The 22,938-nt window shown below is 37.1% G+C and overlaps 1 protein-coding gene across 1 annotated transcript in view; it reads right to left on the bottom strand.

Moving 5' to 3' along the window:
* Nucleotides 1-282: 282 nt before the first annotated feature.
* LOC136853978 (serine-rich adhesin for platelets-like) overlaps nt 283-22,938 on the bottom strand; it is a 28,646-nt gene continuing 5,990 nt past the window's right edge. The window contains 5 exon segments of the mRNA XM_067129900.1: nt 283-1,261; nt 1,424-1,530; nt 5,139-5,330; nt 7,005-7,170; nt 11,117-19,420. Of these exon segments, the coding sequence (XP_066986001.1) occupies nt 982-1,261; nt 1,424-1,530; nt 5,139-5,330; nt 7,005-7,170; nt 11,117-18,744 (8,373 nt within the window). The 5' untranslated portion in view covers nt 18,745-19,420 and the 3' untranslated portion in view covers nt 283-981.

The following is a 22,938-nucleotide window of genomic DNA, read 5'->3' as shown; positions in this document are numbered from 1 at the left end:
CTTCCTTCTACATTCTGGTATCCCTTGTTTTCCTCTTATTGTTATTTCTCCTTTATTTTGTCTTATGATTTCTACGTCAGTTGAACTGGCTTGAATTGGAAGAGAGTATTTTTGTCAATTAAACACTTAGTTTCAACTCGTAAATCCTGGGAATCCATTAATCCATTAAAAATATGTTGCTTTGTTTGTCTAACTACGAAGTTTCAGGATCCTGAAACCTGATGAATTTATTTATCCACCAGGTAAAATGTTGATTATTTTAGGGTAAACAAACAGCACGTACTCAGTAGCGATGTTTCCTGGTTAGCAATACAAACTTGAAAAGAGATTACTAGTTCAAACCTAGAGTTTTTGGTCACATAAGTCCGATGACACTCTGATGCATCTTAAACATTATACAGCATAGCAAGTTGCTGACAAGACCAACAAATGTCATCTAATGCTAACATTGGATCGCGGTAGTTCTTCTCAGTTGCATTACACTGTGGGTAATTTGCCTTTTCCTTTGGATACTGTCCTATCAAGGCAAAGGTTAAGAACCATTTAGATAATTACATATTCTTTAGCTGAGTGGAATTCCTAATCTGTTCAGATTTCATAACTTTGTAAGTTTTTTTCAGTAAAAACGTGTATCTAGATAAAGATTATTCACATATGTGATACATTATGAAGTTGTGAAAAACTGATAGATATCCTAAGGTTTCACTCAACACGTCTAACCTTGAAATACTGAAAAGAGAAGCTCTGTGTCACACAATTCATAAAGTACGTCTAACTAGAAAGAATATCTGTAAAGGGAAACCAACAAAGCATTCTAGCACAAGATTTTGATATCGCAAAAGGCATGACTAGGCAAGCTTCATTAAAAGCAATGTTTCTTATAGTTGCCACCAAAATACAGGTAAGATGGCATCACATACTTAGAGAATATGATGAAAAATGCTGTCAAAGTGAAGATAATCTTCTCTAGTTGTAGATGTCTCACTTTGTATTCCACAGAGGAAAGTAGTTTTTGGCATCGTTGTAACCTTGTTGGAAATGCTTGTCTAGAACTTCACTAGATGGAGGGAGAAGTGAGTGGATAAGTCTTGTCCCGTTGTTGTTGGTCATCCTGATGCTTTGGTTGAAAGCTGTGGCCAGTGGACGCTCGGGTCCATCTGGATCCTCGGGACATATGTCAAAGTCTCCAGAGAAAGCATTGATGGTCAGGGTGTTTGGGCCTTTCAGCGGCATGTTGTTGCTCATACCTCCGTCTATATACCTGAAAAACAAGTCACCTGTGGTATTGTTCCAATCATTTGTTTCCTTTGTTACAAATATACAGAAACATCTTACATGACCTCTGGTAATCTTCAGTGAAAGAAATGGTTTACCAACGAAATTCTGGATCCCGATAGTATACATCAGTATTTTTACTACTCACTTTCGGCCATTGAATGAAGGAACAGAGAAACCAGAAATGAAAGGCAGGAAGCAGCAGCAAAGAATAGCTCTGACCAGTTCGTCTCTCGATGAGTACTCGCTGACGATCTGGCGTGAGTGGAAGAAAATATCGGGTAATTTTAAAATACGCAATGAACATCCATTAGAAAATTAGATGACAAACAATTTTAAAAAAGATGACAAAAATGGACAGATAACTTGGTTCTTTTTAGTCATTGCAAAAAAAACTGTAGACATGTTAACACCTTCTGTTGGAAATTCATTTGAATAGTTATTTAACCCATCCTAATTATGTATCAGATATGAAGAAAGACTGTTTCTGGTCAGCATTAGGGATGAGTATCGTTCGTCCGTGATTTACAACCCTCTGGTGTTGCCAGCGTTGCAGGATAAGAGGCGTAAGATGTATAAAGGTAGAAGTACCTTTGGGGAAAAAAACAATTTCCGTCTGAAATCTAAGAAAATAGGTAACATACCTGTGCTCAATATTAAAAATCTTAACAATAATGATAATGTAAATTATTTTGAAAAGAGTCAACCGTACTATATCCTAGAAATGGTATTGAAAATAATTCTGGTCAGTTCTATGAAAGTGGCCTGTAGATTTTACCTAAATACTTATTTACCTTACCTAAATGTAACTGGTTAACATATCTGCAAAACCATCTTCACTAAAAGGTGATATAAAAGAGCAGATATAAAAATGACAGCACAAAGTTTCATTCTCACAAACAAATGTCCTTATCTGTAAACAGTGATGGGTTTTCTGAACCTTACACCAGGTAACTAGTAATGATATCGTTTGCCAACTTGAAGTCTTTCTAGTAACAATGCAAAATTGATCAGTAGAAGTGAAGGTAATTGCCCTCTAATATCAAAATGACAATGTGTGACATTTTCTCGACTGATCTTTCCTCAGCAATATTGTATGAAACAGTAAAAGACAATTTCTGAATTAAGCTAGGTATATGCTCAGTTTTAAGTCTAAAGAAGGCTGCCCATTACCCATCATCCACAATCTAAGATTGTAAGCATACAGGTGGTGACACATAAGTGATTTCTTGCAGTTTCTTACGATGTATTTACATCCATTAGGGCAACAAGGGTTACCTGCGACGCCATGTTTGCAGAATGCTTCGCATAAGAGGCAGCCACGTATACATTTAACCAGGTATCATCGTCCATTATGTTTTTCAGTATATTACAAATTCGAACAGTAAGCTTAGAGGAAAATCACTAGGCTCCATATATCTGGCAATAACACGAAATAACCTTGATGCCTTGGGTCTTACCTAATTCTAAACGATAGTCGTTGCTTAAAAAAAAGTTAATTCTCGGACTATGTATTTGATATAACAGCTTTACATGTTTACCATATTTTCATTGTTCCAGTTCTTTTGGAAAATAGACCAGACAACTTTGGCAGTAAAACTGTGTGATTTCAGGTTTCCCTCAATATTGGCTACTTTGATACATACGTTCAAAACGTTACCAAAACATTTTTTAACAATGTTTATTGTGTGTGCATAAGAGCAATGCATTCTGTGCAACCACATATCATTGAAAAGATGCATGAATGAAATTTTACTGTTGGCCATTTGAAGACAGTAATGTAAGAACTGTTGGCAGCGATAATTAAGGGTGATATAATGGACAATGGAACTGAGGCACAACATCTACAAAATGCCATGTAAACCCTCTGACCATGGGAGCATATGTTTGAGAGACAAGCACAAGTTCTTGGGCTTATGTGAACCGTGGGTCCTTTTTAATTTCTATAACTATCCGAGCTATAAGCTATACTTTTTTGAAATGTGTTTGAGGACCTCATCACATAATTACGCAACTGCTTTAAAAAAATACTGTTTTGAATAGCAAACTATTTGGCCACTTTGACTGTAACAACTTAGAATGTATTTTTTAGGATTAAATCCCTTATCGAATATCCAGTGATTGACATTTGATGGTTTATCTTTTTTAGTAATTCGTTAATGCACAAATTTATTTCTAAGTTTAAAGAATGTCTGGACTGAATACAACAACTTCAAAATTACAAAACCCATAATTGTAGGTGCCCAGTAGATGCTAAAAGCAATCACTTTGTGTGATTAGACTCTTACTCAAACGCACCAGCCTCTTTAGAAGGAAATCAGTTTTACAAAGGCGACTGACTGTTCTGTGGAAGTTCGTTGTTGACAATAAAATCCCTGCACTTTATGAAATACAGAAAAGGATTATCGACAGAATACCCATGCGATTTAGCCTCTGATAAAGCATTGCCCTCTTCACCTTTTCTGTTGCCATGACCTTCCAAATAAAAAATATAAACGTTATCAAATGTGGGCTCATTCTTACAGTTTCGCACTTTAAAGGGAGAGAATGCTTAATAATTTAAGTTGCAATTTTGTAATTATGTCAACAATCTGCAGCCTAAAACACTTTATTGTACCCTGTTTGAAAACAGAAAAGGAATTAGTAGCACACTGTGTTTTGCGAAGTGATAAAAAAAATGTCATGAGGCTGTAGTACTAATGAAAAAGTCATATCAATCTCAATATCTCATGACAGTGCAGTTGACAACAGAGAAAGTATTACACAAATATCCGTAAATTACTGTAAGCTATGTGTTTTTAGTTATGGAAACTATTATATATCTGATAAATACTGTAAATAAATAAATGGGTCATATTTACTTTGCAGGTAAGGGATGGTCACCTGATACAAATAGGGCTAGTGAATTACTCATACCATTATAGCTATCTTGTATAAATAACCTTTAACTATCTTAGCTAGAGACAATAACTTCAGTGCAAACCACTTGAGATGAGTAAACGCCTTCACTCACATAACATATACAAAAAACTAATAAATACATAATAAAGTAATTAATCATAGTAAAATTATTGTCTTACAATTTACGCAATGCCAATTATACTTAGGTGTGATATACTAGCAATAAGAGTTATACATTTATAAATATTGAGATGACATCTATTGAAGTTTAATTCTCAGTTTATTTAGGTTATACTGTACTTTACCTGCACTTAGGTCTAACTTCCAGGAGGTCAAGTTGAACATGAACTAATGCTAACAGGGTCAAATTTTCTTAAAATTGTGCTTATCTGTGGTGAATATTTGTTGGGGAAACCAGATAATATGAAGACTGTAATTTAAGTGGCGTCGCATCTATCTGTGCTCAACTTATCTGAACTAGATTTCATGGAGCTATATCTTACATGAAGTCAGGTTATTTAGAGTAATATTTATGAGCTGAAATGTATGAAGATCTAACATCATAAGATGCAGATTGGAATGACAGGATCAATATAAGATTTGTGTTTACTCTGAATCAGTTTGCGTTGGTAAACTCGAAAATTGTAGCCACGCATAATGTCTGTGTCAGCTTGTCCGAGGACACAGCTTCTCTCAAGTCACAAGGATTTGTGACTCACAGGAACCTTGCAGTGGAGCCTTCATGTGCACAATTTACTCATAATCAAACGTACCTATGCATTTGGTAGTCAGGTCAAAGTTGACTTCGATCTCATAAACCCGGGTAACATTTACCTTAAGGTCATAGGTCATATACCAAAGATAAGGCTAGTATTTAAGTCGTTAAGTTATAGTTTATCTTATTTTACCTTATATTATGTGCTAAGACTTCGAACACATCTTAGACTTCTAAGCTATCTTACCTCATTAGTCAACGTTGTGGCTCGCGTGAGAGACAAGAAGAGCCTTCCAGAAGCTCTGATATGTCCATCCTCGGGTATCATTTTGAGGAGGTTCTTGAGTAATGGCTCCTCAATTGGGAAAAATGGGTTGAAGGGACCCATCAGGTATTTCTGGGCGACGTCGGCTGTTGCTAGTATGTTCTTACGAACATACTGAGAGAAAACTACAGCTTAGTATTTGAAAAACATGCAATGCTTTATTTAGTATAAACCCCTAATAAAAATATATATATATTTCGTTGTCAAGACAATACACCGTCTCTATATACTTCTGATAATGTAGCGCAAATTCATAATTTACAGTTCGAAGGAACGGGGCGAGTGTAGCACGACGGGAATAGGTCCCGCAGACGAAAACGTTAGGGACTAAGCTAAGAGCATGATACAAGAAGCATTGACAATGAAACCACATTAAATAAAAATGCATTTGTTGATATATTACCCCAACCATGATTCACTGGAGCTAGATAAGAAGCCGTTAAGTTATTTTGTGTGTTACATAACTCGAACACACTTTGGCCAAATTCTATAATACGAGATTTTTCAGGGGTTATTTTTCGGAAGACTCCAGCCACCTCCCACATTATAACTTATATTTTTCTTGGATAAAACTCATCAAAACGAAAAATTTCTTCTCAATACATGACCTTCTCCAATGCTTAATAACAGAGAAAAATAACTAATCAAATTACGACTTATAAGGCAAGACAACACCGGCCCCTCACCCCCCTCCATAGCTAATGCGGCAAAATTGTAACCAGAAAACCCCCATAGTTTACGTTAGGTTGGTATTTTTCAGTTCTTTTACTGTCCTATCATTTCTTAGCCATTTTTGCATGAAAAAAACCAAAATGGTCTTTCTTGCAAAAATGGCTAGCTGGAACCTTCCGAAATGGCTGGGTGGAGTCTTCCGAAAAATTACCTTTTCAGCACATGAGACTTTATAGAAATTGTAAATTACGCAAAGTGTTAGTTTATTAACTCAATGTTTACTTGAATGACGAAAACGAAAGTTCACGAGGACAGCCTAAACTTATCTGTCATCATTTACCCGTTTTCTTTGTGCTGCTGGCAGGGCAGACTCTAGTTCTAGTCAACGCTACAACATTCTTATTCAGTCACTTTTTACCAAACAAAGCCCGAATCAGTCTGATAATTTTTATTTATTTTGCGATTAATGTATGCTTTTAAATATTCTTATGGGGATGGGCGTGGCGAGTGAAATATGAAATATTATCATGGCGAAGACCCTTACATAAAGCTATTGTGACTAAGAGCATTCAACTCTTTTCTTATCCAGTTTCTTAATCATCCTCTTTTTGTCTCCGTCACTAATGAAGCTTTATTCTCTCTCATCCAAGCTCAGAAGTGAATGATTTTCTTTTTGTTCTTAGCGGTTCCTTTACATTTACGTTGTACTCACCCTTGATCTCTCCTCTTACGGAATATTGTCGTCAAGAATGTAGGGGACAATCCAAAGCCTTTCTTCTCCCTAAGAGTTAGTCAATAGCTTCCCATCCTATTAATGACCTAGGACCAAGCTTCTCACTACACAAGAAGAGAGATTCATCAATACTTTTTAGAGGTGCCAAACTGTACTTGAGCAACTTTGTTTAGGTTCTTTCTCTCCTCATGACCATCTGTTATATACTTTAGTGTTATTCTTACTGTTACGGTCTACTGATTGAATATTTTTGTTTTTTTACTGAAAAAAATCGTACTTTCTCTTATTACTGAGGTGTACTAATAAAAGATTCATAATTAAGTTGACTGACCCTCATCCAAAGAAGCAACGTCAATATAGAGCCAGTAACATATGTACTGTACCTCAAGTGGAACGTCACAGGCGAGACAGGCGGCTACCAAGGAACCAACCGACGATCCTGCAAGACGTCCTTGCAACAGGTGAGGCGCACGTTCTTGGAGGTACGTTGCTGCTCCCACTAGGTAGCCTCCGAGAAACCCACATCCACAGAATGTCACAGTCGTTATGCTGCGGTATATCATACCTATGAGAAGATGCACACACACACATACACATGTGCGCGCACACGCTCGCGCAGAGTTAGATAACAAAAATATGTCTTAAAGATTTTGTTGATTTTAGGATAAAGTTTTAGGAGGAATATTAGGATCAGATGAAAGAATAAAGTGAAAATTTATACTTTTACGAAGATGGAAAACTTGGTCATGTTCTTTATACTACCTTGGGAGAATAGTATATGATAGTGTCAACTCTACTCCTGCTGGCGCTACAAGAGTTGGAAGACACTGGCCTACTTGGATGAGTACTGTCAGGCGGGAGGCTTGAGATAAGGAGACATTTTTTGGAAGGTAAAACAAAGGAAAAATATAAGTTGCAGAATTTCAGATGCCCTTTGCGTCACATGGCGTTGAAGGCGATGATGTAAGGTGTGTGTGTGTGTGTGTGTGTGTGTGGGCGTGTATGTAGATATATATGTATGATATGTATGTAATTATGTGTGTAAACAATCACATACCACTCCCACAGATTTCCAAATGACACTCTATTCATCAATCTTTCTTTCCAATTATTTAGTAGGCTACACAAGACCAAGCCACTGCCTGATACTGCTATATTTATTTACAGTGCTAATGTTGTTACCATATCTTCATTATTTGTTCATTTCTAACCACATCAACTATTCCTAATTCGGACATTTGATTGCCTAAGCTACTTTCCAACGTTTTTCTTTACGAATCATCGACAGCATCAACTTTCAAACACTTATGCTAGTAGTTGCCTACCAGTCTTCATTTTCGACCTCACCATTGAGATTTCCCTCCATGTTTTCCTGTTTGTCATAGAGTGTCTAAGGTTGCGTCCACACTACAGAGGACAATTTAATAAACACACGTCAGTAACTTATCACATAGCTATATATCACAAATAGGTTGAAAACAGTTTAACAGCCATAAGTGGAGAACGAACCTTAGGCAAATGTTGTGCAACCGTAGAAAACACTGGTTAGAATTACCGATAATTCTTCGACTTATTTTGAGCCGGTTTGTGATGTGCAAGCAATGAGTTGGAGACTTGAGCTGACGACATGTTTTACTCAAGTGTAAGCGCACTCTTAGGATTAAGCTTACAAACATTTACTTCCAGACCCATCTCACAAACACGAATTAACCAAAATCTTCAGTTTCTCCGTAGCATCCAAACCACAGAGAAATTTTATTCGCCAGACATTGTCTCTTCTTTTAAGCCACAAACTCGGAAAACCTTTGCTCTTGATTGCCTCAAGAAATGTTCCGAGCTATTATTAAGCAGCAATAGGTGCGTTGCACACTGACTTTCCCTTTTACATTTCGTCATATTCTAACGAGTTCTTGTGTACCTATGATTTTTGCATTCTATTCTCAGCCTCACAAACCCTGGTCAGCATTTCATTTAAACTTCCATGACCATGATGCAGGAAGTTAACTGCCGCCTTTTAGTTTCCAAGCCCTTACGTTCTCCTCTTAATATCTTTCACAGTCATTCCACACTTATTCCCAGGTTCATATTCATCTGATCCACTCAGCGATAGCTAACTTTATCTCCCATATGTAATCTACATTCAGCATGAAAATATGCGCTATAACTGCAAGACTCTTCTCAGAATACATCTCCAGTTGCTCATTTTCTTCAGCACCCATCTTTGTGTCTGATATATTTCTATATATATCTACTTTTACTTCCTTATTGCACCTATTTATTTTTTTAATGTAATTCTCCCTCTTACCTTGCTACTGGAGGTGAAAGATCAAGCCTTTCCCTTAAGAAAATCCATTTCTCTGTTGGTTTCATTTTGGGCTACAGCTCATATTCTTTCCCTCTCTATTTCACAGTTATCAGATTACCCGTCCCATTGATCGTTGCACTAAAACTATTCCCTTTATTATTATTATTATTATTATTATTATTATTATTATTATTATTATTATTATTATTATTATTATTATTATTGTGTTTAAAAAAGTTAATAAATCGAGAATTTAAGAATCTTTGTGCTTACTAGTACCAAGATGTTCCAACGCCTATATCGGTATTATTGCAATACGTCCCTTCATGACAATTAGGGTCACGTTCAAGTGGTTGCCACCAGAGGCGATATGAAGATACCCATGGAAATATATCCTCGTTCACTCCTCATTCAAGCTGTTTGCACGACACTCGATTGCTGTCTCACGCACATCCTTCGTATTTTATAAATTACCTCGCAAAACATCCTTACTATCAATCAGGAGACGCTCTTTCTGCGCACTACTCTAAATACCTACATGACATTGTTCATTCATCATACCCCAAATTTTTTATTGACCATTTCTTTCCTGACAATGATAAAACGTGTTAGCAACAAAAAATACTCATCTGTGTCCACATCCATCAAGATCATTATAGATGCAATGAATACAGACCGTTCCCTTCTCGATTTGTTTCACAGGAGAGGGGAATATTCAGACAACTGGAGACAGTGAAATACAAAATTAACAAACCTGCTGACACAGCTATCACTCTTAATGAAACATGTTTAAAAGGCAGTCCCCTTCTCTAATAATATCATTGTCATTATTTATACAGTAGTAAGTTTATATTCTGAGGGAACAACCTAATAGGGCTTAATATAGGCGAACAAGTGTAATGTAATAGAATGCACATATATAAAAAATGAAAGAACAAATAATATAAAACAAAAATCAGTGTAAAATAGGACACATTCAGTCAAAATTAACAAATAAAACTTAACATTAGGATAAAACAGAGCCAAGGAATGTATGCTTCTATGCACCCCAAAGCGGGGGAATTGAAACTCAAGGCTGTAGGAGGCCAAAGAAGACTTAGCACCCAAGAGCAATAGTATAGGTACTCCAGTCAGTTAAGCAAAACATAAATGAAAGGAGGTGATGCTAAACATACAAACTTTTCTGAGGACACCATGCTGGGTCCTCTCATAACACTATTTTATCTACTCTTTTGTATCCTTAAATTTAGCTAATGCCCCATCCATTTTTTTATGCCATGCTTCTCAACTCTTCGAATGCTGCTGGAACAGTCATTTATCCTCAATTTGGCCGTCATATAGGTAATATTTATAATTATATACCCTTAACCTTTCAATGCTCTCTAACTGCACTTACTTATATTCTATACAAATAAGTAATCTGTTAAATTTCTCTGTTCACGCTTCCATATGTGTATATATATATATATATATATATATATATATATATATATATATATATATATATATATATATATATATATATATATATATATATATATTTATTCTTGAGTTGCCCAAATACCAACTACTGATTTCCATTTGTCACCTTTATATTCATAACATCTAATGAAATCAACAATCTTTCAATACATTTTCAGTATCGGGTCATAAGACCATTATTTTCTCTACTTTGACTGTATCTATGATAAAATCCTTGACAAAATTACCTCTAATTCTTTATATACTCCAACAGCCTTGTGACCTTACAATATCCCACCTACCCCTAGCCTAGCATCACCTTACCAAACCAGATACAACAACCTTTTTTATTCTCAATCTTTCATTCACTCTTGAATTCCAGAGTACCTGACTAAGAATTTTACCAAATCTGGACACAAATAGTGCCTCAAGATGGCTGCTACCTCCTCAGGCAACAATATTCAGGTATTATCCTGTACTACTGCTGAAGTATCTATTTGCATAGTTGCTCATACACTCAGTCGTACCTATACAGGGTGGGAAATAATATTCACATACTTTGTCCATTCACATATACATTCATGCTTCCATATACATTCAGAAACATTTTGCCGATGTAACCTCATAAGGGGAGACTGATGCGCTCTGAAATAATTTCCATTCCACTGAACACTATTGTGAAGGGCAAGAAAATTAGGAACATGCTGAACTGAGTGTTTTTCACCTTACCTGTCAAGAGGTTTCCTTTGCTTCTGGTTTTGTAGGGCATCTACTGTCGTCCATCCTCCCTTTTTGTCCAGTGTAGTTAATGAAGACATTTGAGTTATACCAGGTGTCGAGAATCCTGTAATATTTTTGTATTTTTGAGAGATTTCATTCCATTCGGTATCATTAATTGATGATTCAAGTGTAACATCGGGTATAAATGTTGCACATACTTCATGCTCCTTCCCTCCAAGTTCAGGGAGTGTAAGGAGTGTTATGATATGGCCATACAAAGCTTCATACAGATCTGGTGTTTCCTTTTCATCTTTATACTTATTCATGACAAGAATTTCCTGCTGTTGCATTGTCATCTTGTATTTTTGGGCCTGATTTTCATTTATCATAATTGCAGGCTGGCTGTATGATTCTATTTCATTCAGTGCTAGCTCAAAGTTCAGCTCTGACCCACTTTCAGAATCAGATAAATAGTCAGTTACCTCTGGTGTTTCTTCACTGAATGATCTTTGAATATAGTGGTGTAATACGACATCTGAAGTTTCAGTTGAAACAATGTCATGGTCTTTATATTTGTCATACATCATATCATTAGGTTCTGTATCACTCTCAGAAATAAATTGTGAAACATTATATACTTCATGTGTATGTGAGCTTTTCCTGGAATTAATAGTTTTTTCTTGTGAAACAGGCATTTCATGCACTTCTTGAGATAATCTTCGAGATATCTGGCCTCCTCCAGATGAAATGGAATCCCTGTGATATTTTGTACCATCTTCAAAAGACATAGATCCTTTGTGTGGTGTGTGACCATCTTCAGCTGATACTGACCCTCTCTGAGATCTACGACCACCGTCAGCTGATACTGACCCTCTCTGAGATCTGCGCCCATCTCTAGACGATGCTGAACTCTTTCTTGAACCAATAGCTTCCTCATCTCTTTGCGACCTATGATATTCATCAGCTGATGATCTGTGATAACTCTGGACTGAAGATCTTCGCCTTCCTTCGGGTGATTCATAAGTCTGACTATCTTCATGTTCTTCAACTGTAATAGAAGGTATGGAAGAGTCCACTTCCTTTTCAGATGCATTGCTGAATCGCCTCGTAATAAATCCTAAAACCTCCATTCCAATTGACTTTCTTCTTGGTTCTCCGTCAGTCTCTTCTCTCAAGCTGTCATTTTTCTCATCTTGGTTGTCATTTATAATAGAACTCTTTCGAGATCTATCACGAGACTTAGCTTGTTCTTCTTCATACAATGAATTCCTTTGAGATCTTTGTCCATCTTGAATCGTTATTGATCCACTGTGGGATCTTTGCCCTTCGTCAACTGATATTGACCCCTGGCGAGATCTGTAATTTCCTTCGCTGGATATTGATCCTCTAGGAGATGTTTTACTATCATCAAATAATCCAGAACCTCGATTAGATGTCTGAGTTTCATACAATGATATTGATCCTCTTGGAGATCTGTAGTTAACATTGTCTGATATGGACCCTCTGTGAGATCTTGCATCTTCCATTACCTCTGAATTCTTGCGAGATCTTTGACCACCATCAACCATTGAACCTTTTGAAGACCTTCTACCGCTGTCAGATACCATAGATCCTTTACTTGAAAGTTGACCATCTTCAGCTGAAATTGACCCTCTCTGAGATCTGCGTCCATCTTTAGTCGATATTGAACTCTTTCTTGAACCAATAGCTTCCTCATCAACTAACTGTGACTCTCTTTGATATTCATCAACTGAAGATCTGTGATAACTTTGGATTGAAGATTTTCGACTTCCTTGGGGTGATTCATAAGTCTGACTATCTTCATGTTCTTCAACTGTAATAGAAGGTATGGAAGGGCCCACTTCATTTTCAGATGCATTGCTGAATCGCCTCGTAATAAATCCTAAAACCTCCATTCCAATTGACTTTCTTCTTGGTTCTCCGTCAGTCTCTTCTCTCAAGCTGTCATTTTTCTCATCTTGGTTGTCATTTATAATAGAACTCTTTCGAGATCTGTCACGAGACTTAGCTTGTTCTTCTTCATACAATGAATTCCTTTGAGATCTTTGTCCATCTTGAATTGTTACTGATCCATTGTGGGATCTTTGGCCTTCTTCAACTGATATTGACCCCTGGCGAGATCTGTAATTTCCTTCGCTGGATATTGATCCTCTAGGAGATGTTTTACTATCATCAAATAATCCAGAACCTCGATTAGATGTCTGAGTTTCATGCAATGATATTGATCCTCTTGGAGATCTATAGTTAACATTGTCTGATATGGACCCTCTGTGAGATCTTGCATCTTCCATTACCTCTGAATTCTTGCGAGATCTTTGACCACCATCAACCATTGAACCTTTTGAAGACCTTCTACCGCTGTCAGATACCATAGATCCTTTACGTGAAAGTTGACCATCTTCAGCTGAAATTGACCCTCTCTGAGATCTGCGTCCATCTTTAGTCGATATTGAACTCTTTCTTGAACCAATAGCTTCCTCATCAACTAACTGTGACTCTCTTTGATATTCATCAACTGAAGATCTGTGATAACTTTGGATTGAAGATCTTCGACTTCCTTAGGGTGATTCATAAGTCTGACTATCTTCATGTTCTTCAACTGTAATGGAAGGTATGGAAGGGCCCACTTCATTTTCAGATGCATTGCTGAATCGCCTCGTAATAAATCCTAAAACCTCCATTCCAATTGACTTTCTTCTTGGTTCTCCGTCAGTCTCTTCTTGTAAGTTGTCATTTTTCTCATCTTGGTTGTCATTTATAATAGAGCTCTTTCGAGACCTGTCACGAGACTTAGCTTGTTCTTCCTCATACAATGAATTCCTTTGAGATCTTTGTCCATCTTGAATCGTTATTGATCCACTGCGGGATCTTTGGCCTTCTTCAACTGATATTGACCCCTGGCGAGATCTGTAATTTCCTTCGCTGGATATTGATCCTCTAGGAGATGTTTTACCCTCATCAAACAATCCAGAACCTCGATTAGATGCTTCATGCAATGATATTGATCCTCTTGGAGATCTATAGTTAACATTGTCTGATATGGACCCTCTGTGAGATCTTGCATCTTCCATTACCTCTGAATTCTTGCGAGATCTTTGACCACCATCAACCATTGAACCTTTTGAAGACCTTCTACCGCTGTCAGATACCATAGATCCTTTACGTGAAAGTTGACCATCTTCAGCTGAAATTGACCCTCTCTGAGATCTGCGTCCATCTTTAGTCGATATTGAACTCTTTCTTGAACCAATAGCTTCCTCATCAACTAACTGTGACTCTCTTTGATATTCATCAACTGAAGATCTGTGATAACTTTGGATTGAAGATTTTCGACTTCCTTGGGGTGATTCATAAGTCTGACTATCTTCATGTTCTTCAACTGTAATAGAAGGTATAGAAGGGCCCACTTCATTTTCAGGTGCATTGCTGAATCGCCTCGTAATAAATCCTAAAACCTCCATTCCAATTGACTTTCTTCTTGGTTCTCCGTCAGTCTCTTCTCTCAAGCTGTCATTTTTCTCATCTTGGTTGTCATTTATAATAGAACTCTTTCGAGATCTGTCACGAGACTTAGCTTGTTCTTCTTCATACAATGAATTCCTTTGAGATCTTTGTCCATCTTGAATTGTTACTGATCCACTGCGGGATCTTTGGCCTTCTTCAACTGATATTGACCCCTGGCGAGATCTGTAATTTCCTTCGCTGGATATTGATCCTCTAGGAGATGTTTTACTATCATCAAATAATCCAGAACCTCGATTAGATGTCTGAGTTTCATGCAATGATATTGATCCTCTTGGAGATCTATAGTTAACATTGTCTGATATGGACCCTCTGTGAGATCTTGCATCTTCCATTACCTCTGAATTCTTGCGAGATCTTTGACCACCATCAACCATTGAACCTTTTGAAGACCTTCTACCGCTGTCAGATACCATAGATCCTTTACGTGAAAGTTGACCATCTTCAGCTGAAATTGACCCTCTCTGAGATCTGCGTCCATCTTTAGTCGATATTGAACTCTTTCTTGAACCAATAGCTTCCTCATCAACTAACTGTGACTCTCTTTGATATTCATCAACTGAAGATCTGTGATAACTTTGGATTGAAGATCTTCGACTTCCTTGGGGTGATTCATAAGTCTGACTATCTTCATGTTCTTCAACTGTAATGGAAGGTATGGAAGGGCCCACTTCATTTTCAGATGCATTGCTGAATCGCCTCGTAATAAATCCTAAAACCTCCATTCCAATTGACTTTCTTCTTGGTTCTCCGTCAGTCTCTTCTTGTAAGTTGTCATTTTTCTCATCTTGGTTGTCATTTATAATAGAGCTCTTTCGAGACCTGTCACGAGACTTAGCTTGTTCTTCTTCATACAATGAATTCCTTTGAGATCTTTGTCCATCTTGAATCGTTATTGATCCACTGTGGGATCTTTGGCCTCCTTCAACTGATATTGACCCCTGGCGAGATCTGTAATTTCCTTCGCTGGATATTGATCCTCTAGGAGATGTTTTACCCTCATCAAACAATCCAGAACCTCGATTAGATGTTTCATGCAATGATATTGATCCTCTTGGAGATCTATAGTTAACATTGTCTGATATGGACCCTCGGTGAGATCTTGCATCTTCCATTACCTCTGAATTTTTGCGAGATCTTTGACCATCATGAACCAATATTGATCCACCGTGAGATTCTGAGTAATCATCAGCATTTATGGAACTCCTACGAGATCTGTTGCCATCCTCATTTATTAACGAATTTCTTTGAGATTTGTGACCATATTCTAAAGATACTGATCCTCTATCAAATGCTATTGATCCTCTTTGGGATCTATGACCATCTTCGACTGATGCTGAACTTCTTCTTGACCTGCTTGTCTCAGTACCATAGTCTAGATCTTTTTGTGACCCATAGTGGTCATCAGTTGTAACTGAGCCTCTTGATAACCTGTGATTGTTGTGGACTGATGATCTAGAAGATCTGCGACTACCTCTATCAGACATTGATCTACGATTGTCCTCTTTATATGTCTGAACTGTCATGGATGGCATGTTCTCAGTTTCTTCAAGATCTCCTATTTCCTCAGGATTAACACTCGATCTCTTTGACTGATGATCTGGAATTGGTTCACTACTGAATTTTCGAACCATAAAGTCCAAGGCTTCCATGGTAACTGACTTACGCCGTTGATCATACTGCACAATCTCTTCAGTACCAAGGTTATCACAGCTTGGTGACGTGGATTCTTGTGGGGAGAAACTGAGAGCTTCATGTGAAGTAGATCCCTGTGACAGCTTCCGATCAATAAGTGAGGATTTTCTTGATGCACTTTTACTGTCATGACTGTATACTGAAGATGCTCGAGACTTATAATCCCCTTCCTGAAACTCCTGCTCATCAGTATTTTGGAATGTTTGATTTTCATTGCTTATTTCAAGTGCATTGCTTAACCTCCTGGAAAGAAACCCTAATACTTCTAATGCTATTGATTTTCTTCTCTGATTCACCTCTGTATTAGAATCTGTGGTTAAATTGTTTGGAGGCTCTCCAGTGCTTGTTTCATTTATTTGCATTCTATCCCCTTGACTACTTATTGACCCTGATGATTTTAAAGAGCCTTCTGCTGAAAAGGAATTCTTTCTTGAGGACTTTTGTACAGTATCCAGAGAAAAAGAATTTCTGTTGGAGTGGCTGTTTGTTGAGTCAGATATGTTTCTTTCACTGTAAGTTAAAGGATCATTACTGAGCCTTCGACCAATAAACTCCGATTCTTCCATGGCTATTGAGTTCTGGTGTTCTAAGAGTTGTTTTCTGATAATGTCTTGATCTCCATCAACCTGCAAATGAGAATATGATGCTTGTTCATTACTTGTACTATCAGACCTACAAGGACTCTCATCTAAAATTGCTTGAGTAGATATATGAGAAATTTTTCCTGATGATAAATCTATAGGAATGTAAGTAGCATCACTGAGGGATGAATTTTCAAACAATTTTTGCTCCTCTAAATAAGAAAATTTGCTGCTTAATATACTTTTCTTTTCACTGCATTTGGTATCCTGCTGATACTCACTAACCTTTTCTAATGGCCTTGAATCTCTGGATACAAGCTGCCTCTCTTTACTTGTAGCAGAGCTCCTGCTTGATCTTCTGGAATCATGGAAACTCATATTTTCAGACTCGGATCCATTTTGGTATTCTCTCCTTTCTGATTTGCAGTCTAAATGCTCTTGCTCAGAATTGTTTTTGATAAGGTAACTGAAAGGTATTGTGTCATTTTCCCCTTCTCTCTCAGCAGATTCCTCTTCACGCCTGGCTATTTCTTCTTGAACTGACGAACTTAATTTCCAGGCTTCACTTTGGTGATGGAAATAAGGTTCAAGGTCGGATATTGACTTCCTGTACTTGAGATATGGTTTAACTGACCTAAAGTATTGTTCTTCTGTATCAGAAAATTCCTCATCTGAGTTAGGTGGCTGTATTTCAATTTCTGGTGTGTTTCTATATCCATTTGTTGATCCTCTTTCACTTTCTTTTATTGACTTTCTCCGGTCCATTTCCAATATTTTTTTCTTAATTGACATACCCTTCTCAGGACTCATAACTTCAGCTCGCATTACCATCTCATTATCATCTTCGGATCTATTGCTTTTAATTGACTTGCGACGCAAATTTTCATCACCATCTTCTCTTGAACGCCTTCTGGGAGGTATTAATGTTTGGTCTTGCATTGACCCACGTCGCTCAAAACTGAGTATTTCATTTCTTATCGACCTACGTCGTTGAAGTGCTTGTATCTCATCTTTAGTTTCTGGGAGATAATCAGTATTTGCTCTTTCATCTCCTGACAAGTAACGTCGTTCAAGTTCTAACACCTCAGCTCTGATTGATCGCCTCCGCTCTACTGTTGGTAATTCATCTAGGAATGATTTTCTTCTTTCTGTGTCTGTGTCATCTGGTTTCAGTATTTGATTTTCTATCCCTGAGTTAGTTTCAAAAACTGAAATACGGGCTTGCATGGCAGGGGTTAATTCAACGATAGACTTTCTTGGTTGCATAAAAGGAGCTAGATCAGTTACAGATTTGCGCCTTTGCTTATCTACAGAAATTTCATTGGACAGAAAGCCAGATTTCTTGTCAGGTTGCTTATTATGAATATAGCTTTGTGAAATCTCATCACCTTCCTCAGTAGTTGCTTTGAAGTAGTTTGATCTATTGACTGACTGAGTAGAATTAGATTTAGATGTCAAATTTTTTGAAGGATCAACATTTGGGATCACCATATAATTATTAAGATCTGGAAGGGACATGATGGAGGAGGAGGCATTTTCTTGTTCATTGTTGTATAAATCATCGTCATCAAAAACTGAGTTTTGTGATGCTTCAGGAAAATTGTCCTCTATGCTATCTAATTGTGACTGAGGTCTTGAGTCCACATCTGTTTCTGAGCTCGCACTAGAATTTCCTGAGTAATTAGTGTCTGTGTCTTCATCTGGCATATGGATTTGAATGTCAGGAATAGCATAATGTAGATGGGAACTTTGCAATGAGTTCTTACTTCTTCTTTGTGTAGTGGTCTCAGACATATGTTCTCCTCCAGAAAAAGACATCTCTCTCAAATCCCTTTTCTCTGCGTGCTTACTTCTTTATAGTCCAGTTGTAGTAATTGATGGAAATCTGAAATCTGGCAAGGAACCGTTTTGATTATTTTTTATCACTGTGGAATTTTTAGTATGAAAATAAAACAGCTCTTCCTCTAAATGTGTTTTTTCTCCAGTTCCCGAGTTGATGTCTTCGGATTAGCCACTTACAATGCTATTACCATCTTTACTGTCCTTAACTGCGCAAGCTAATCTTTTTCTGTTAGAACGACTTCTTGCAGTAACTGATTCCCTTTGTTGGAAAGTATTTTTTACAATAATTACCAATGGAACCTATTCATACGCTGGTTTCCTTCAGATACAAATCTTTCCTATCTTCCTGGTTTTTGGGTGTCATGTAGGAGTTTGCGGCACTATATGCTATGTGAAGTGGTTAGTAGCTGTACCAACAAAACTAATTGTCGATTCCTCAGCAGGTGAGAGAAATGTATTTCATGAAAACTTCTTGGAGACTTGACGTCCTTCTCTGCTTGCACATTGCCCCACTCACTATGTATGAAGATTTATTAAGTGACATTCAATGACAGTATCCTTTCCTGAGAATGGGAGACCTGATCTCAAGCTGCAGAAGGTGGTCGGTCTTTGTTCATGTTGAGCTCTACTTGGCGGCATTTACACAGCCCGTCTGAAACACAGAAACAGAAGAATATGTAACAATGTCTCGGTGAGGACTGAACCGTAAGTAACTATGTTTGGTGTGCTCAGCACTGTGTATGACTACGGAGTGTGCGTTGTATTTCTTACGTAACTGACTCGTTTCTTATTATGTTTTGAGAGTTTTGGATTTTATTTCACTCAATTGGTACTGTGTCGAAAACTGTGCCATGTCCAGACGGAAAGTTATTTCTTGGTGATCATTTCGTCATATCATCTTTGTGTAAATTGCTTGTAGTTTTACTTGTCCTTTGTGCATAAACAGTTTATCCCTTGAGAGTGTATAAATACGCTTGTTTCAGTAGCGAAGAAAATCTCTTGTAGTTTGCCGTGAATTTTGATCTGTTCATTTTGTTTATGGTATTTTTCATGATTTTTCCCATGTTAAGTTTTGTTAGAATTATTTAAAGATTTTATAGTCGATATTGGTTAAGAAAAGATTATAAAACGAAAAGAAAACTTAAGAAAATAGTCACAGAAGCATACATTAAAGCAATAAGGCAAGCATATGACATTGACCAGTAAGGTTACTAAAAATGTAAGGAAGATTTTTTTTAATTAATCATAATTTTTTTAACATAGCAGACTGAATATTTTTTGGTACGTTTATTGAGAACATAAGTTTTGAGTTACTAATATTCAGATAAAATAAGATTGAATTTGATCAGACATATTATATATTACTTCCTAATTTATAATAACATCATATAATAAAGTAAAAAATACAGGGAATCAGTCAGTTGTGATTTCAACTGACTGATTCTCTAGGAACTGGAAACGTTATAACAAGTAAAAACCATTGAATGTCAGTCACTCATTCATGAATGTTTTTACATAAACTTGAAATATGTTCTACATTTAATGATAATGATTGTCAGTTACATAGCGAAACAACTGTTGCTTATTTTAGCATCCAAAGTTCCTGGAGAAATGGTAACTGAGATACATACTGTAACGTCCTAGTGCACAATATTGATCTCTCCTTCATTAAAATCTGTCATATTTTTCCTTTTGAGTCCCTATAAAGTGATAATAATTATCATAAATTTCTGCAGTACCTTCTTCCTATAAGCATTTTTATTTTTCAATTTCATTTTTTATATTAATATACAATATGATGACTAACATTAAATTTGATATTCAGTAAGAAGAGAGGAGCTAAAACGATAAATAACGGGGATTTAGAACATTCTTGATGACTGCCTTAGCCTCCCTAAAAGCTTCTGATAAGTAGAATTTTTCTTACTTTGTAAATGATTAGATGCTTGGGTGATCCCTGACCCAAGACGTTTTAAGGCACCTCTCCTTCATCTTTTAATTCCTCCAAGTGATCAACATCTGAGACCCTCACAGTCAGTTCTTTCCTAGCATGATGTCACCAAACAGTATAAGCTTGGCCGAAGGGTGGGCGCCAAGCCGAGTCTTCTAAAGAGAACACCCCAAAAAACCAGGGTTCAATACACACCTGAGTGGCAAGGAGTTCCACTACTTTACCATTTCACAAGCAGTAGATACCTGTTATGACCCTCCCAGCACAGTGATGATTCTAAAGTCCTCCCCGACCAATGCCCAATATGGGTCTACATGTCTGCAAAGTTGTCAGTGAAAAGAAAGCGGAAACCCTCCAATTAGATTGACCCTTGCTGAGTTCAAGAGCACTCCTGCTAATTGCTGTGAATGGGGAAGCACTCCAAGAGAAGGCTTTTCTTAGGATCCACCACAGATGTGATGTCCAATCTACTGAATCGTTAAGTGCTACCTGGTAAGTTGAGATTCTTGAGAAATGCTGCTGTCCTTCAGCTGTGTATTGGCATGCTCCTCACCATGCGGAGTAAGCTCGCTTTGGCCTTAGAGACATTATACCATCAGCTCATTACAGGGCATTAGGATGGTGCCCTTAGTAGCATTTACACTATCCACTCTTCGCTGCAGTATCATGCCATAATTTAGCTCATTATCAGCCGAATTAAAGATTACTCAAATCATAATTTTGATCTTCTGCACCAAGACTGTTTGATTCAGAGTGAAACGGTTTTCGCTGGAAGAAATGAAGTAACTTCACACCTCTGCATGAGAGCTCTAACTTTTGTTGTTCTTTTGTAACAGCCGGAAGATTGTTCATTTTTCATTGCATGTGTATTTCCCATTAAACCATTATCCAGGTTGTTAGAGAAAATAAAATAAGAAGTGATCGGCATCAGGTGGAACACTTATTAATGCTTTCATAATCTGGATTCCAGAATTGAAGGTTGCATTAAAGATTTTATGATAATGATACAGACCTAATAAAATGACCAGAAAAAGTAAATCATCATCTGAACTTAGCAACAACGCATTCCAGTGGTAGAATTTTCAAGAATGAGCTTAATCTAGCCACCAAGATATTTTGACAAGAGAGCTGTCAGATTGAATTATTGCTTGATAAAGAGAATTCCCAAAGATATGAATTAAGTCAAGCACCAGAAAGGAATTTCATTATGCTATCAGAATCTGGAGCATAAACTAAGTCCTTCCAAGAAAGAGATGTCCAAGAAAGAACTATAGTAAGGAGTTCTAGTTCTCCTGCCTTCAAAGGTGAATGAAGCACCCAGCATGGACTAACAAGAACAGATTCAGCACAGGATTATATTTTCCTTAAAAAGCGCCTCGTCATTTGCATCTGTTTGTTTGCTATCAACTTGCTGGTTAACATTTCTCTGTGAATTTACCTTCTTTGGTATAGCTTTATTGTTTTCTTTATATTACCTGACCAGGCTGCCCTTGTATAGACATTATTGGTTCTCTTTATCTCATATTTTCCTCTTGACTGAATATTACTCGTCTTGTTTTCTTGCACACTATCACGTCTTCTTTTATGCAACCCGCCTTAAGTAACCCATTATTTCCCTCAAAATCTCTCATTGCCTCATCCCACCACTTAGTGCTTTTACTTCCACTAGCATCCTTTCCGTAACCAACAGCTCTCCCTGGGGCTCTATGACTTGCTTACTCCTCATATGCTCCCCTATTTCAGTTTCGTTAGCAATAAATTATTTTTTTAACCTCATTTTCTATATAATTATGGTGCTGTTCTCACTTCACTTTTTCCAAACTCAATCGCCATAATTACGTTTATAGCCGCTTTTCTATATTCCACTCTCTTTACCTTATGATGTCCTTAATCCTAAATATACATATGTACTCATGTATATATATATATATATATATATATATATATATATATATATATATATATATACACATATATATAATAAAAGTGAATGTTTGCATGTTTGTTTGGATGCTATAGAAATCCGAACCGCTCGACGGACCCAGACAAAATTTGGCATACGGCCCGGCCCCTATGTCACCCCAGGAAAGTTTACAACTCAAAATCAAACCCCTACCCCATGACAGACATACAAGCACAAACAAAACAAATTAAATGTTCGTTTTTACCTGTGCTGTACACCTTTTCTACAGTAACCTAATGGGAGTCATCAGTAGCTT

Source organism: Macrobrachium rosenbergii, chromosome 28 (genome assembly GCF_040412425.1).
Source record: "Macrobrachium rosenbergii isolate ZJJX-2024 chromosome 28, ASM4041242v1, whole genome shotgun sequence".
Lineage (NCBI taxonomy): Eukaryota > Metazoa > Arthropoda > Malacostraca > Decapoda > Palaemonidae > Macrobrachium > Macrobrachium rosenbergii.
The sequence above is the reverse complement of the archived record's forward strand: the minus strand, read 5'-3'. Positions and strand labels throughout refer to the sequence as shown.